Raw genomic sequence first — 13,921 nt, forward strand, 5'->3', positions numbered from 1 at the left:
GGGTGTCAGAGGATGAAGTGTACATTACTGTGTTTCACTTTCTTGCGTTATTTTTGGTTCAAATCCAGTGGGTTTTTCTGGGGTAGGATGTGTCCTGATTTTAAGGTGAGGAGCAGGTCTGCTGCTGCTTGTGCTGCTATGTCACTTCAGAAATTAAATGGATTTTAAACTATTGTTTTCATACTTAATCTCAATTTCTGTGTAATCTGAGCAAAAGAATGCTGTTAAATACAGCAGAGGCCAGTGTTCCAGCAGGCAGAGGTGCTTTGTAATGCTGGGAGAGGCAAATTAGGGAATTGGCCCCTTGGATGTATTCTCAGCAGCATTTGATTCTAAAAACTTAATTCTAAAAACAATTCCCAGGTCTCTGTGGATCCCCAGAGGGCAAACTGCTGAAATCTGGCTTTACACAGACAGATATTCCAGAGGGAAGGACTTGAACTCTTAAAGGTGTTTTGGAAAAGGTCTTGGAGAAGGCTGGAGGGCAGAACGTGTTTTGTGGGGATGTGGCCTCATCTACATTGGCTCTGCAGGGCAGCCAGAGGTCCAGCAGGAGCATGGATAACATGTCTTGTTCTAAATGCATGGGTTTCACTTGCAGTTTGAAGCACCCAACTCCTCCTTTTCAGGGTATTTCTATTAGTTGATTGGAAATTTGTAATAACCCTGGGACTTTCTTTTATTTATTTCATTTTTAGGTAAGTGCATTTGGTAGCAGTTATGCCTAAATCAGGACAGAGGCCCAGGAGGTGCAGATTTTTTGCAGAACTTGATGATTCCTGCTCCTTCCCATCTCTGCAGCTGGGGCTGCCTCAGTAGAAAACCTCATTTACCACATGCTGCTTCTGCTGTCGTGGCTGGTTTCAGCTCTGAAATGGGTTAATCTCAGCAGAAGACTTTCTGGTTTGATTTTGGAGGAAACATCTGGACATTGCTGTGGCTCCCCTGCCCCACGTGCTCTGGCTGGTTCAAAATTGCTACACAGGAGGGGGAGGTGGGCAAAGGGAATTATTTTGTGATTAATTTCTTAATTGCTAAAGCATCCAGATGTGGCAAAGCCTTTGTGCAGCAACACTGGATTTGTCAGCACTTTCTGCTGATGCTTTGTTTCCACACTGTGTCGGGGTTTTCTTCCTTTCTGGGCAGCCTTAATATTTATCCACAGGAATCAGGGTGCTTAGGGTATGTTAATGGTGGCTTTTAACATGGAGAGAGGAGCTGTGGATTTATCCATTCCTTACCATCCTTGTGTTCCTTTCTGCCCTGGACTGCAGCAGTGGGGATTGAGGGTGTTTTGATGGCAGTTGATGTGATTTCCTGGCTTCTTGATTTGCTTGGTCCGTCCATCAGATGCAGAAATCAGGTTTGCTTTGCTCTGTCCTTTGCAGCAGGTCCCTGCAGGGAGCAGCTGGTGCAAGGTTGGCCCTCTTGGTCCTCTCCAACTCCTAAACCCCAGCAGGGGTGGTTGTGGAACTTGGCTTGAGGTTTAATTGTGGCCACGTGGTATGAGCTGCTGTTCAGGTGGATTTGGGGACGGCTGGCAGAGACTTATTTTGAAGATTTCAGTCACTGGGTACCAGAATATGTTGGAATATTGCTCTGCAAAGACACAGCCCTTGCAGCACATCTGCAATTCCTTGGTAATTATTAGCAGTGGTGAGATGATATCAGTCCTGCCATCCAGGATGGAGCTTTTGATCTGTCTGTCAGTTCTCCCTGGACTCTGTGGGCTGTGTAATTCAGCCCCAGTGAGGATAATGCCGTGTGTCGTTGCAGGAGGCGCAGGGCAGAGTGGAGGTGGGCAGCGGACCGTGCCGCCATCGTCAGCCGCTGGAACTGGCTCCAAGCCCACGTCTCGGACCTGGAGTACCGGATCCGGCAGCAGACGGACATCTACAAGCAGATCAGAGCCAACAAGGTGAGGAGCAGGGCCCTTGGGCACCCTGGATCTGCTTTGCCTCCTCACGGCTCTCTCCGACGCCGGAGAGCGCAGATGCAGAGTCTGAAGCTTTTCCCCCTGCCTCTCTCCCAGAGCAGATTGCAAAGCTGTGACTAATTGTAATGCAATTTGGCATGGGCTGAGTGTAATTCCTGTCCCTGGTTCAATATGATAACGTGAAGGGAGCAATACCCTGCTTTAGAGTCAGCCTTTGGTGCTGTTGCATTTGTGATGCTGTTCCCCATCACTCAAGCCTTTCTTTTTTTCTCTGATATTTTTTTTAAAAACTTCCCCTTCTTTCTTTTTGGGAGTAGCTGAAGATGGGGATAAGAACAACTGAGACTTAGTTGGAAAGGGAGTGGCCTGTGGAGGAAGTTAGTTCAGATGCTATCTGAAACAGGCTTAAAATTGAGTCTGTTCCATGAAAAAGATCATTTTTTGGTGCTGACCCTTTTCTGTAGAAGGAATATTTTTTTTAGCATTGCTCTCAGATGGTGGGAGAATGGGGGAGAGCAGAGAAGGGATGAGGAAGGGATTGTTACGGAGACTTGTTCAGGCATGCACATCTAAATGTCAGGCCTTGGAGGAAGGAATGTCTGGAGTTTGTGGCAGGAAGGCTCCTGGTATTGCATCAACTGAGAGATCCTCAGGAATTCAGTCTGGCAAACGACTTTCCCAGGATGTGTGCTGCTCTGGGGGTGGTGGGGAGAGGTTTCCAGGGGGTAGAAATCAGAGGAGGGAGACTGGACTTTGATGCAGCTGTGCAGAAAAACAGAATTAATTGAGTGAGTGAGGGCTCTAAATGAGTAGGTGGAAGAGCACAGCTTGTGAGCAGAATCCATTACTGAGATTAGGGCAAAAGGCTTCTGGGAAGTGGGCAAATGAATGATTCCTCAGAAAGAATCATCTTCCTTCCGTCTTAAAGCTGACAGTGCAGCATGGTTTAAAGTACAAAATACAAAATAGCCAAACGTTTATATGCTAAAAGTTAAGTAATGGAAGAAATGAGAAAACTCAGGTGATGATGTAGAAGGTTCAGGGCTTTCACCAGGTGATGACTGGCTCGTGGCATGGCCTGTAGTGGTTACGAGCATCCCCTGTGTTTTTATCCAAGGCTGCAGCCTCAAGGGCTGAAAGGAGGTTCTGGCCAACAGGATCATCCTCTTCCATTTGTTCAAACCAAAACTCAGCTGTGATAACCCAGTACATGAATTCAAGATAAAAAAAATGGTTAAGGTGCAGGGGCATTCAGAACTTGAGTGTTCTGGGTAGTGGCTGTTCTGCCTGAAGAAGAAAAAAGCAGAACCACAAGTTTCACATACCCTGTCTCTGACAGGGCTTGCTGGAGATTGTTCTCGCACCCAGCTGTCGTTACCTTGATGTCACTGAGCTCTGGGGTGGTTGTAAAACAGATTCTGTTTGCACCAGTGAAAAACTAGAGAGCCTCTTAGAAGGGCTTGAACAAGAATAGGAGGCTAGAGAAACAACCTCGTGTTTCAGTAACACACAAGCTTGTTGGAATGAATTTGGCTTCAAATTGTACAAGGAAAACAGTTAAAGAATTTGGAAACACCTTGTTTTTCCTATCAATGTAACTTAACTCCAGCTTATCTGGCCATAAGGAGGTTAAAATATAGCTGCTGCAGGAATTCAGAGTTCTACAAGTTCTAAAGTTCAAAGAAATTTGATTTCATTCTTTTTTAGGTTAATTACCTTTATGTGTTAGAGTTTCCATCCCAGTGTACCTTCAAGAAAGACACATTGCTGTGTCAGATCAAAGCCAGGGAAGGACGAGGCAGTCAAAAATAACCCTGTGTTTTGAGGGTAAACTGCTGCCTGGGTGTCTCAGCAGGAATTGTGCTCTCAGCTCAGTCGGAGCCTGGTGAGATGTGGAGGAAAACACCAAATCAGGGAGCGTGTGCTCAGAGCTGGTTGTAAAATACCCTTTTTGCAGGCACTTAAAAATAGCAGGCTGTTGAGGGAAGCCTTGTAGCTCTGTCCTCTCTCCAGATAACGTGCCCAGGTTCCCCTCCAGGCTCACTTTGCTGCGACACACTGTGCAACCTCCAGAATTGTTTTCAGGTGATGGATCTGCCTGTTCTTGATCTGAACAGCCCCTTCTCAGTTCCTTCTTTGACCAAACGCAGCTCACTGGGGCTTGTCTTTGTCCTGGGCTGTGTTCGTGGCCTGTAGGTTCCACCAGCTCCCTAATGCCTTGCACATTTTGCCCTGCTTTGTTATAATATAGCTCAGAATACGCACAATTACAATTATTTTATTTCACTTTGTGTTGTTCTGAGAGCAGAGCAGTCCTGCCTTTAGTTAAGCTTCAGTTAAACAGAAACAGAACAGCTTATGTTAAAGCTGATGAAACAGTGCTCAGGCACCGTGCTTTGTCTCGCTGAGTTTACAGCAATGTCTTCCTTTCCTTACTGAATTTTTGTAAATACTGCTTTGAGGTCTGCTCAGAGTAACGAGTCTGTAGATTTTTGTCCCCTGCTCAGAATGGTTTGCTTGGCTGTGGTGGCAGGTTCCCCTCTGCAGGATGAGAGCAGTCTCTTGCTGCTGTGTCCCTGGAGCTGCTCGTGGGGCAGGCAGGGGGGCAGAGGTCCGTGAGCTGTCCCCAGCCACTGCCCTTCCTTCCCTGAGTTCAGCTGGGATGTCAGGAAAAGTCAGGCAGCATTGGTGGGAATCCCAAGCCTGCTGGGGTTTGGGGGATGATGGGTGTGCAGTTTCCCCGCAGTTAATTCCCATTCCCTCTCTTCCAGGGGCTGATTGTTCTCGGGGAGGCGTCGCCCCCTGAGCCTGCAGTAGATGATCCATCCCGTCCTGTTCGAGCTGAGGTGAAGCTGGAGCCTGGGGCTGAGCGGCTGGTGAGTGCCAGCAGTGGGACTGACTGCTCCAGCTGCTGCCCCTGCAGCCCTGCTGGGGAGGGAAGGGTCATCCTTGGAGCTGTGGGGCAGGAGGATGCTCCAGCCACGGCACTGGGCTCCTGGAGCAGCTCCTCCAGGTGGGAATCACTGATCTTGGTCTGTAGCTCTCCCCCTCCCACGTTATTTTGGGGGTAATAAACAATAGGATTTAAACACCTTTTAGAACAGAGTTCCTGGGGGTACCTTTGTAATATGCATTAGCATTTTGTGAAGCTTTAAAATCTTAACTAATCCTTTCCCTCCAGCAAAAAGTGCCTCAAACTGAGAGCAGCATGATTAGCAAAGGCTGCTCAAGATGTGGCTATTTAATATCTGCCTGAGCATTCCCCCTTGGAAAGGGCACTAATGATTGCAGTGAGATGCACTGGAAACTATGCAGAGTGCCAGGTATTTATTATTTAATGCAGAAATGTAGGGCACAGAGTGAAGGCTTGATGGTACTGTTCAGCCTGCCTGTGGTTGCTTTGGATCCTGGGGGATGCATCAATGGATTAAAATGGAGGGTTTGGAAGTCGTGGTGGAGTAGGAGGAGAAGGGTGGTCCCTGAAACTTGTGCAGGTTCTGCTTGGCACTTTCTCGTGGCCACTCTGCAGCCCCGTGTGCCTTCTTGGCCTGAAAAGGGTGTTTGTTTATTCCCCTTCTGCAGGGACTCCCACAGCACTCCTCACTCCCAGCTTCCCTGGAAGTGTCACCCCTGGAACCACCGCCTCGGGCACCCAGCTCCTGGGTTTGTGATTAATTAGGGCTGCTCATTAGGGCGGGGCCTTGAGTCAGAGCCTTGATCTGCTCCGAGCCAGAGATTACCCAAAGACGTTCTGTGTGCTGCAAAGGGATCTCTTGGGCCTTTCCTGGAGAGGTATTTACCTTTTTGGCACCCTCCAGGCCTTTCCCCACAAACTGGCAGAGTGAGAGACACATCTGCACCGAGGAGCAGAGGCAGGAATCCTTCCTGCCTCATCCCAGCTCCCTTGGATCTCCTCCTCTCGTGAGTGCCTCCCTTGGCCGGCCGGATCCACGTCCTTGGGCATCAGCCTGGGACGTGGGATGGGGCTGATAATCCCCAGGAGGAACTAATCCTATCACTAGTGCAGGGAAGGGCTTTGCAAATAAGGCCTGGGAATGTATCTTCTGGGAAATGGAAGCTCGGTAGGTGAATAAATATTTTTGCCTGAAGATGGAAATAACAAAGCCCTGAAGACATAACTTGTCTGTTGATTTTGGCTCCTCAGATTGCTTGTCTAGTGAGGGGCTGCACTTGAAATATATACTTAGGGGGCAATATCTAGTAATAGGTGAAGGTCTGAAGCTGCCTGCTTTTGTCAGGGTTCTTTGGGAGTGCAGGGGACGTTCCTGGTGTTGGCTCGTGACTGCCTGTACGCACACGGCTGCATTGCTGCCCTGATGTGCTGCAATCGAATCTCTGACTCCCCCCAAGAGTCCCAGTGATCCTGAGGACCTGGACTTCCAGAGCCAGAACACACAGAAGAGCTGGCTCAGGAGCAGGGCTGTGATCCTGGTGTGATGGATGCTGCTCTGGGTCTCAGGAGGACTCCCTGCAGCAGGAGCTGCTGGCTCTGCTCTGTGTCGGGGTACACCCATCTCTGGGTGATAAAGGGAGCCTGGGCTGCTCCTGATAAACACACGTTGGATTGGAGCTCTCCTGCTCCTCTGCAGGAGGCAGCTGAGTCCCTCTGCTCCTATCTTGAACCACCAGGACACAGTGAGCTCTTGGAGAAGAAGTTCCTCCTTTAAGACCCTTTCTGGAGAAGAAAATAAAGGATTTCAAAAGAGCTCATGAGTCATGAGTCCCCGCCCTGCTGCGCCAGGGGTGCCTCTGGCAGTGTCACGTGGAGGCTCAGCCTTGCCAAGGCTCTGGAAAGCACAGGGAAAGTGTTCAGCTCCTGCATGACTTCACCTGGCTGGGCTGCTGGCTTTACCTGACGTCTCAGGTGTGATCTGATCTTGCTCCTCTGGCTCTCTGGGTGGCAGAGTTGGTCTCATCCTGTCTTTGCTCCCCCATAGGAGAAACATCTCTTTTAGCAGAAGTGTAAAACCCCCCTGCAAAGTTCCTCAAGCAGGCCCAGGCAGAAGCTGTCTGAGTTGTTAGAAATTGCCCTTCCCTCGGTGATTCAGGTCTCTGCTCTTCTGGAATCTGTTAACCCAGCACTGCCATGGCCTGGTTCTGTGTTTATTGGGTTGGAGGGTGTTTGCTCCACACCGTCCAGATGGGTTTGGGATGGAGTCAGGGCCAAGCAGGGGGTTTGGCTGACCATCTGTGTGGTGTCAGACCTCTGCTTTTGCCTTTTTTCTTGGTACTTGAACCACATCACCACTGTGTGTGCTCAAAGGGGGAACCCCAGCGAGAGACAGGGCAGGGAGTGTAGGAAGTGCTGCACAAAGGAAGAAATAAAGTTTAACCCCAGGGAGGAGCGTGTCTGACACTAAAGCAGGGGGGCTGCAGGGATGGGGCTGAGGGTGATGAATGCCAGAGGTATGGACACACTGGTGGGCTGCTCCAGGGTGGGGAGCAGGAATGTCACTGCTGGGAGGTACAAAGCCAGTGTGTCCTTGGAGGCTTGGTGACAATCCTGCTGCTCCCTGCAGAGCCAGGGGCTTTGCATTCCAGACCTCAGACAGACAGCATTGGGGAGCACAGTGGTTTTAACTCAATTTTTACTCACTTTCCTCTACAAAAAGGTGTTTCCAGCTTTGTGTTTATCCAACACTTTTAGCATTACAGACTCGCCCTGTTCTCATCCAAACCCCACTGGGTTCACACTCATTTAAAACACTCCCTAAAATGCTGTTTGGACTGTGTTTGCACAGGTAGTAAGTTAAAATGCAAATTCAGTTTTGCAAGTCAGTTCCCCTCTCCCTCCCTCCCTGTTCTCCCCCAAAATGCTCAGGCAGGAGCTTTCAACCACATAGCTCAGAACAGAAACCAAGCTGCAGGAGAGGCTGCAGAGCTTTACAGGTGGTGATGAACTTGTTTGCACTGTGGAGACAAAATGCTAAAATCTCTTTAAAGCCCTGAGCCTTTCATGCTCCTGGTTGCCTGAGGGGAATTAAAGTCCTTTGGATCTTGGAATGAAAGAGCTGCCGTGTATCCATCCTCTTGCTGCTCCCTAAGATCTCCTTATGTCCCTGGTCTCCTGTTCATACAGTGACTCCTGAACCCTGGTTTGAAGTCCTGTGTGCAAATCCATGGCTACAGTGCAGAATCCTCAACTAGAGCCCAGGGATAGAAGTTGTGGCTATTTAAGAAGCTTTTATTAATTTGTATTTTTCTCACCCTTCCTTAGAGTGTGTCTGGATCTCAGCCCCTAGAAAACGTGGGTATTTCTGCTGCAAATACTCCTGAATCCCATCCCACCAAGCCCTGTGGAGCACCCAGACCCGTCAATGGAGTTATTAACACGTAAGCTCTTGGACATTGTGGAAGCATTTGCTGTTATGATCTTGGCAATGTCCCGTTGGAAACCAGGCTGTGACTGAGTTGGTAATGGTATAGATGGTGTCTTTTTTCAAAAAGTACAGTAGTAGATCATGCCTGGAAACATTTTGGAGGAGATTGCTTGCTTGAGGTTTTCTGCTGCATTGTTTTGCTGAAAATGGAATTAAACTGAGCTGTGTTTACATGAACAAGCCCTGCAGGCAGCTGTGCACTGAGCATGGGCAAAACTTGTTTCTTTATGAGTAGTTTTAATACATCTGCAAATTGTGTGATTCAGAGGTACTAATGCCCTGCTCACAGAATTACCTGTAACCACTGACCCACTTTATTGGAGTTATGGAGGAATCCCATTGATTTGGGGAGTAAAACTTCCTAAATTCTTTATTTCTCCAGGCTGCTTTTGTTGAGAAAGTCTTGAAGTGGGTAAATGAAAACAAGTGAAAGACATTCCCTGATGCTACAGGGTTGAACCACTTGAAAACCCTTGAAAAACATTGCAATTGCTCAGTGCCTTGAGGAGGCAGGGAAAGAGAGGGGAAAAGGGAAGGAGGGAGGGAGGGAGGGAGGGAAGGATCCTGCACCGATGTAGGAGAGCAGATCAAGGAGCCCGTGGCTGCAGCTGGAGCACTGCAGGCTGGAACAGAGCCCTTTGTATCCCTGTAGCCTTTGAACTGCACAGCCTTAGACCACAGGGCTTTAATGTTTTGCATTTTTAGAAATGAAACACTTGTAGAATAGACATGAAAAGGTTCCGTAGATGAGGCGCTGCTGCGCTGGGATCTGCTCAGGGCACGGGGTATTGATGCCAGGGCTGCTGCATCCTTTGTGCCTGGGAGAGGTTGGTGTTAACACTGCACCTTTCTGGGGTCACTGCTGAGAGCTGCCACAGCTAGAGATCTCAAATATTCATCAGAACCGAGTTTACATCAGGGTTAAATATTTTTTCTATAAAATTGGATGTTCTCTGGCATTTAGACTCATGAAAACCCCTTGTCTTAAGGTTCCCCAAACTCTCATTCTGGAGGAAGCTGAATTCTAGGGTTAAAGCCGTTCAGGTCTAGAGTGGCTTTTGCTCTGTGGCTTTCAAAGCTGTATTTTTGTTCAGAGCTTCCAAAGGTGTTTTGTCAAAGGTTCAGTCGTGGGAGAGTGGAAGGTGACTGAAGTAAAAGCAAAAAATGGAGTTGGTTTAATAAAACCTGTTGTGCCATGAACTGCAGAGCTTTAAACTCAGCTTGGAGTGTTTGCTCAGGTGTGAACCATGAACCTGCTGGTAGTGCTGCATGAATAACTGGGCTTTGCTTATTCTCCTCTCTTCTGGGGCAGTCTGCAGCCTGGCCTGGCAGAACACGCTCAGGGAGAGGGCCAGGAGGCCGAGGAGCTCCTGCACAAGAGGCAGCGCCTGTCCCTGCTCCCCGCGGACGGGACGTGCGTGGCCGCTCGCACCCGCCCCGTCCTCAGCTGCAAGAAGCGGCGGCTCGTCCGACCCAGCACCATCATGCCCCTTTCCAAAAAGGTCAGTTGGGTGGGTTCTGCTCTTACTTTCCTTGTAAAGATGGAAAAAACAACAGGAAGGAAGAGCAGGACGGCAGGGCTTTAAAGGCTGTTGGAAAAACAGAGGAGAAATGAAGGAGAAGGTTGTAGCAGGTTGGAGGATTTTTCTTACCTGTCACTGGGGAGGAAGATGCTGAACTCGTGAGTTTTCTTAAACCAGCCAGCCTGAGGTGAACTCAAGGCCAGGTAGGTCAGTGTGGCACAGTCTGAGCAGGAGAAAGAAGCCCTGAGAAGTCAAATATCAGGAAACTTCGACTCTGAGACAGGAATTAGCAAAGCCCCAGGAACTCGCTGCTGCTGCTCAAGGGAAAACCACAGCTGTTTGCCCAGGCATACATGGGATGAATGCCCTCTCTTCCTCTTCTGTTTTCTTTATTACTATCTTTTCTACTCATCTCCCTTCTGCAGAATTCGTTCAGTGGAAATGGAGTTTATTGCCTGTATGAGGAAGGGCCATGTTCAATTCTTTTTATTTTCTCTTAGGAATACCATAAACTGTCAGTTGGAGGGAAAATAGTGAGAAATGGAGGAAATAAGGACCTTTATTTGTGCATGCAGAACCATAATGGCAAAAATTCACTTACCTTTGAGACAAAGTGTTTCAAGTCTAACTCTCCCACAAGGGTTGGGGGGTTTTCACTCTGTAGATGTTTAGAAGAGAAGTTCCAAAAGCAGCATTTTTCTGAGCAAAATAGATTCTTTCTCAGCTGAATCAGCTTTAACTGATCACTTATCTGCAGTTTTATCTGGGGTATTTCTGGGAGAGCTCTGCAGTGATTACTTGCAAAATCTTCAGTGATTTGGAGGTTGATGAACTTTCTTGTGGTGGAGGCTGCCTCGTGCACTCAGTGCTTGAAGAATTGGCTGTAAATTCTGTGTTAGATCTTTGTTCTTGTCATCAAATCCATTCTGTAATCAGAGATGGTTCAGAAGAGCAGTTCCAGGGGTGGAGGTGCTGGAGAGGAGGGGATTTCTGAGTCCTCCTCCAGTCATCCAGAGACAGCTGAGTCATGGCCAAGTGCTGCTCCAGAAGTACCTCCAGAAATACCTTGTCCAGTTGCCTCCTGCTCTCCTGCCCAGCCCAAAGTGGCTGTGCACTGAACTTTGCACATGCATTGTGGAGTTTTTGATCTTGTCGTGTTTTTATTGTTTTCCTCACAATTGGGTTGCACACATTTATGGGAATTTGTGCCCAAAGCTGGGGGCAGACCTCCAGCTGACACATTTGGCACAGTGGCAGGATTGCCTCTCTCCTTGCCCAGATCCTAGTTGAAAAGCCCTGTGGGCTTAATCTTTATTATTTTTTATTAATTAATTCCCAGCAGTGGTACAGCACTGCTGATTCATGCTCGTTGTTGGATCCATCACAACCTCCACATCCTCTGGGCAGAACTTCAGAGGCAGCAATGTCACTGCTCAGTTACCCCTTCCTCCTCACCCCTGGGCACTGCATTTGCTCCTTGCATTCACCCTCGCTGAATTATATTTCATTTATTTTAGATCATTTTTCTTAACTGGTAACCAGGAGTGGGTTTCCAGCTCTTTCCTTCAAGCAGCCCTTTCTCAGCGTAGTGCCACTTGCTGTGGGTATTCTCTCCCATCCTTCAAGTAATTCATGGAAATTATTTGAATAATTCTGAGTCAGAACAGGCTTCTGCAGGATCCAGTTTGATCCATTCTTCCATTTTGGTGGGGAATCAGGGGTTCTTTTCCCTGCATGGGATTTATATCCAGTTGTGTGTCTGCTTGCAGTGGTTTCACACAGATGAAGTCTGTATCAAGTCTATAAATCTGTGAATTGAGACTGTCCTGGATTAAGGAACAGGGCTGAGAACCACCTTTGTCACTCTTATCCCTGCAAGCGTCAGCTCCTGGCACATAATGATGGTTCTGACCCACTGGAACTAAAAATGGCTTCTTTCCCCCTTCTCTGACAGCAGAATTGTGCTGCCTCATGGTTTTTATAAATGAGGTTTCAACCTAGATAAAATTAAACACTTTTAGTCAAATTTAGCAGCTGTTAAACTGTCTGTGCTGGTAAGTCGTAGTTTTCAGTTGTGTTTATGCAAAGTGAAAGCATCCTCTCGTGAGGCCAGACTAAATTAACAGGTTCTGTACAAGGTAGAGAAAAAATAAAAAGGGGGTGTGTGTGTATGTGTTTGTGTATATACACACACATTATAATTATATCTAATGTATATAATTAATATTGAATATACTGTAGATATATATTATGCATAATAAGTATAATTTTATAACAATATTTATAAATATCACATAACAGCTGTTCAATATAATAAATTATATAGAAATGAAATTAATTGTATATTTATTGTTAATAAAATGTAACGATTACATAAAAATGTGGGTTTGATTTTAGATACTTTATATACAGTATGTATTTACATACTGTATATCTTTCTATATCGATAGATAGATGATAGATAGATAGATGATAGATAGATAGATAGATAGATAGATAGATAGATAGATAGATAGATGATAGATAATAGATAGATAATAGATAGATAATAGATAGATAGATGATAAATAGATAGATGATAGATAGATAATAGATAGATAGATAGATAGATAGATAGATAGATAGATAGATAGATAGATAGATAGATAGATGATAGATAGATAATAGATAGATAATAGATAGATAGATGATAGATAGATAGATAGATAGATAGATAGATAGATAGATAGATAGATGATAGATAGATAGATAGATAGATAGATAGATAGATAGATAGATGATAGACAGATGATAGATAGATAGATAGATAGATAGATAGATGATAGATGATAGATAGATGATAGATAGATGATAGATAATAGATAGATAATAGATAGATAGATAGATGATAGATAGATAGATAATAGATAGATAGATAGATAGATAGATAGATAGATAGATAGATAGATAGATAGATAGATAATAGACAGATGATAGGTAGATAGATGGATAGATAAATAGATAGATAGATAGATAGATAGATAGATAGATAATAGATAGATAATAGATAGATAGATAGATAATAGATAGATAGATAGATAATAGATAGATAATAGATAGATAGATAGATAGATAGACAGATAGATGATAGATAGATAGATGATAGATAGACAGACAGATGATAGATATAAATATAAATATATAAATAGATAGAAATGTACAAGGAATATTCCAGAAGCAGAGCTGCTTGTTGGCTGTGTTGCTTGGGCTGTGGCAGGGCTGTCAGGGAGGGTCCCTGTGCTGGCTGGCTGTCATGTCCCCGTGTCCCTGCAGGCGCTCCGTGCCAGCCTGGCGCGCCCCAGCTGCGACGTCAACCCCTCGTGTGCCCTGTGCGGCGCCCGCAGCTCCACCGCGCTGGAGATCCAGTACGATGCCCCTCTGCTGGAGCGCCTGTCCCAGCTGGACTCCTGCATCCATCCTGTCCTGTCATTCCCAGACGGTGAGCAGGGGTCCTGGGGGGTTCTGGGGGGTCCTGGGGGTCCTGGGGAGTCCTGGGGGGTCCTGGGGGGTTCTGGGGAGTCCTGGGGGTCCTGGGGAGTCCTGGGGAGTCCTGGGGGGTCCTGGGGATCCTGGGGAGTCCTGGGGGGTCCTGGGGATCCTGGGGGGCCACAGACACTGCTTGGAGGCACCCTGGGCTTGCAGGGGAGGTGCAGATCCGCTTGGGTACCAGCAGAGCTGTTCATCTGCAGGTGTTTTTGAGATTGGAGCACTGACTGGAGCAGGAGGGTCTGGGAAATGTTACTTTAGTAGGCTCTGCTGTGTTTTGGGAATCTCCACCTGGAGCCTCACAGTGAGGACACGAAGCAGTGCCTGGAGTCCTTCCTGGGACCTGGCTCTGGGGTCTTTGGGGCTCTAAACCACCTGAGAAAGATTCGTTTCCATAGTTTGTCCATCTGTATTAAATGATTTGTGGCTTGGTTTGTCACAGGAAATCCTTTTGACCTCGTGAGGAATTGAAAATGATCTTCCATGGTTCAGTAGGCACAGCAAGAAGGGATGTTCTCGTTAGGACACTCAATTTC

At 46.9% G+C, this 13,921-nt stretch overlaps 1 protein-coding gene across 4 annotated transcripts in view; it reads left to right on the forward strand.

Annotated features, from left to right (window-relative positions):
- The window catches only part of KANSL1 (KAT8 regulatory NSL complex subunit 1), a 78,338-nt gene that overhangs the window by 54,561 nt on the left and 9,856 nt on the right, over positions 1–13,921 (forward strand). For all 4 annotated transcript variants that reach the window (XM_058857700.1, XM_058857699.1, XM_058857701.1 and 1 more), the window contains exons 3-7: positions 1,777–1,918; positions 4,708–4,812; positions 8,175–8,290; positions 9,650–9,839; positions 13,173–13,338. In XM_058857700.1, coding sequence (XP_058713683.1) covers positions 1,777–1,918; positions 4,708–4,812; positions 8,175–8,290; positions 9,650–9,839; positions 13,173–13,338 — 719 coding nt within the window. The remainder of the gene's footprint in view (positions 1–1,776; positions 1,919–4,707; positions 4,813–8,174; positions 8,291–9,649; positions 9,840–13,172; positions 13,339–13,921) is intronic.

This window comes from Poecile atricapillus, chromosome 27, assembly GCF_030490865.1.
Source record: "Poecile atricapillus isolate bPoeAtr1 chromosome 27, bPoeAtr1.hap1, whole genome shotgun sequence".
NCBI classification, from domain to species: domain Eukaryota; kingdom Metazoa; phylum Chordata; class Aves; order Passeriformes; family Paridae; genus Poecile; species Poecile atricapillus.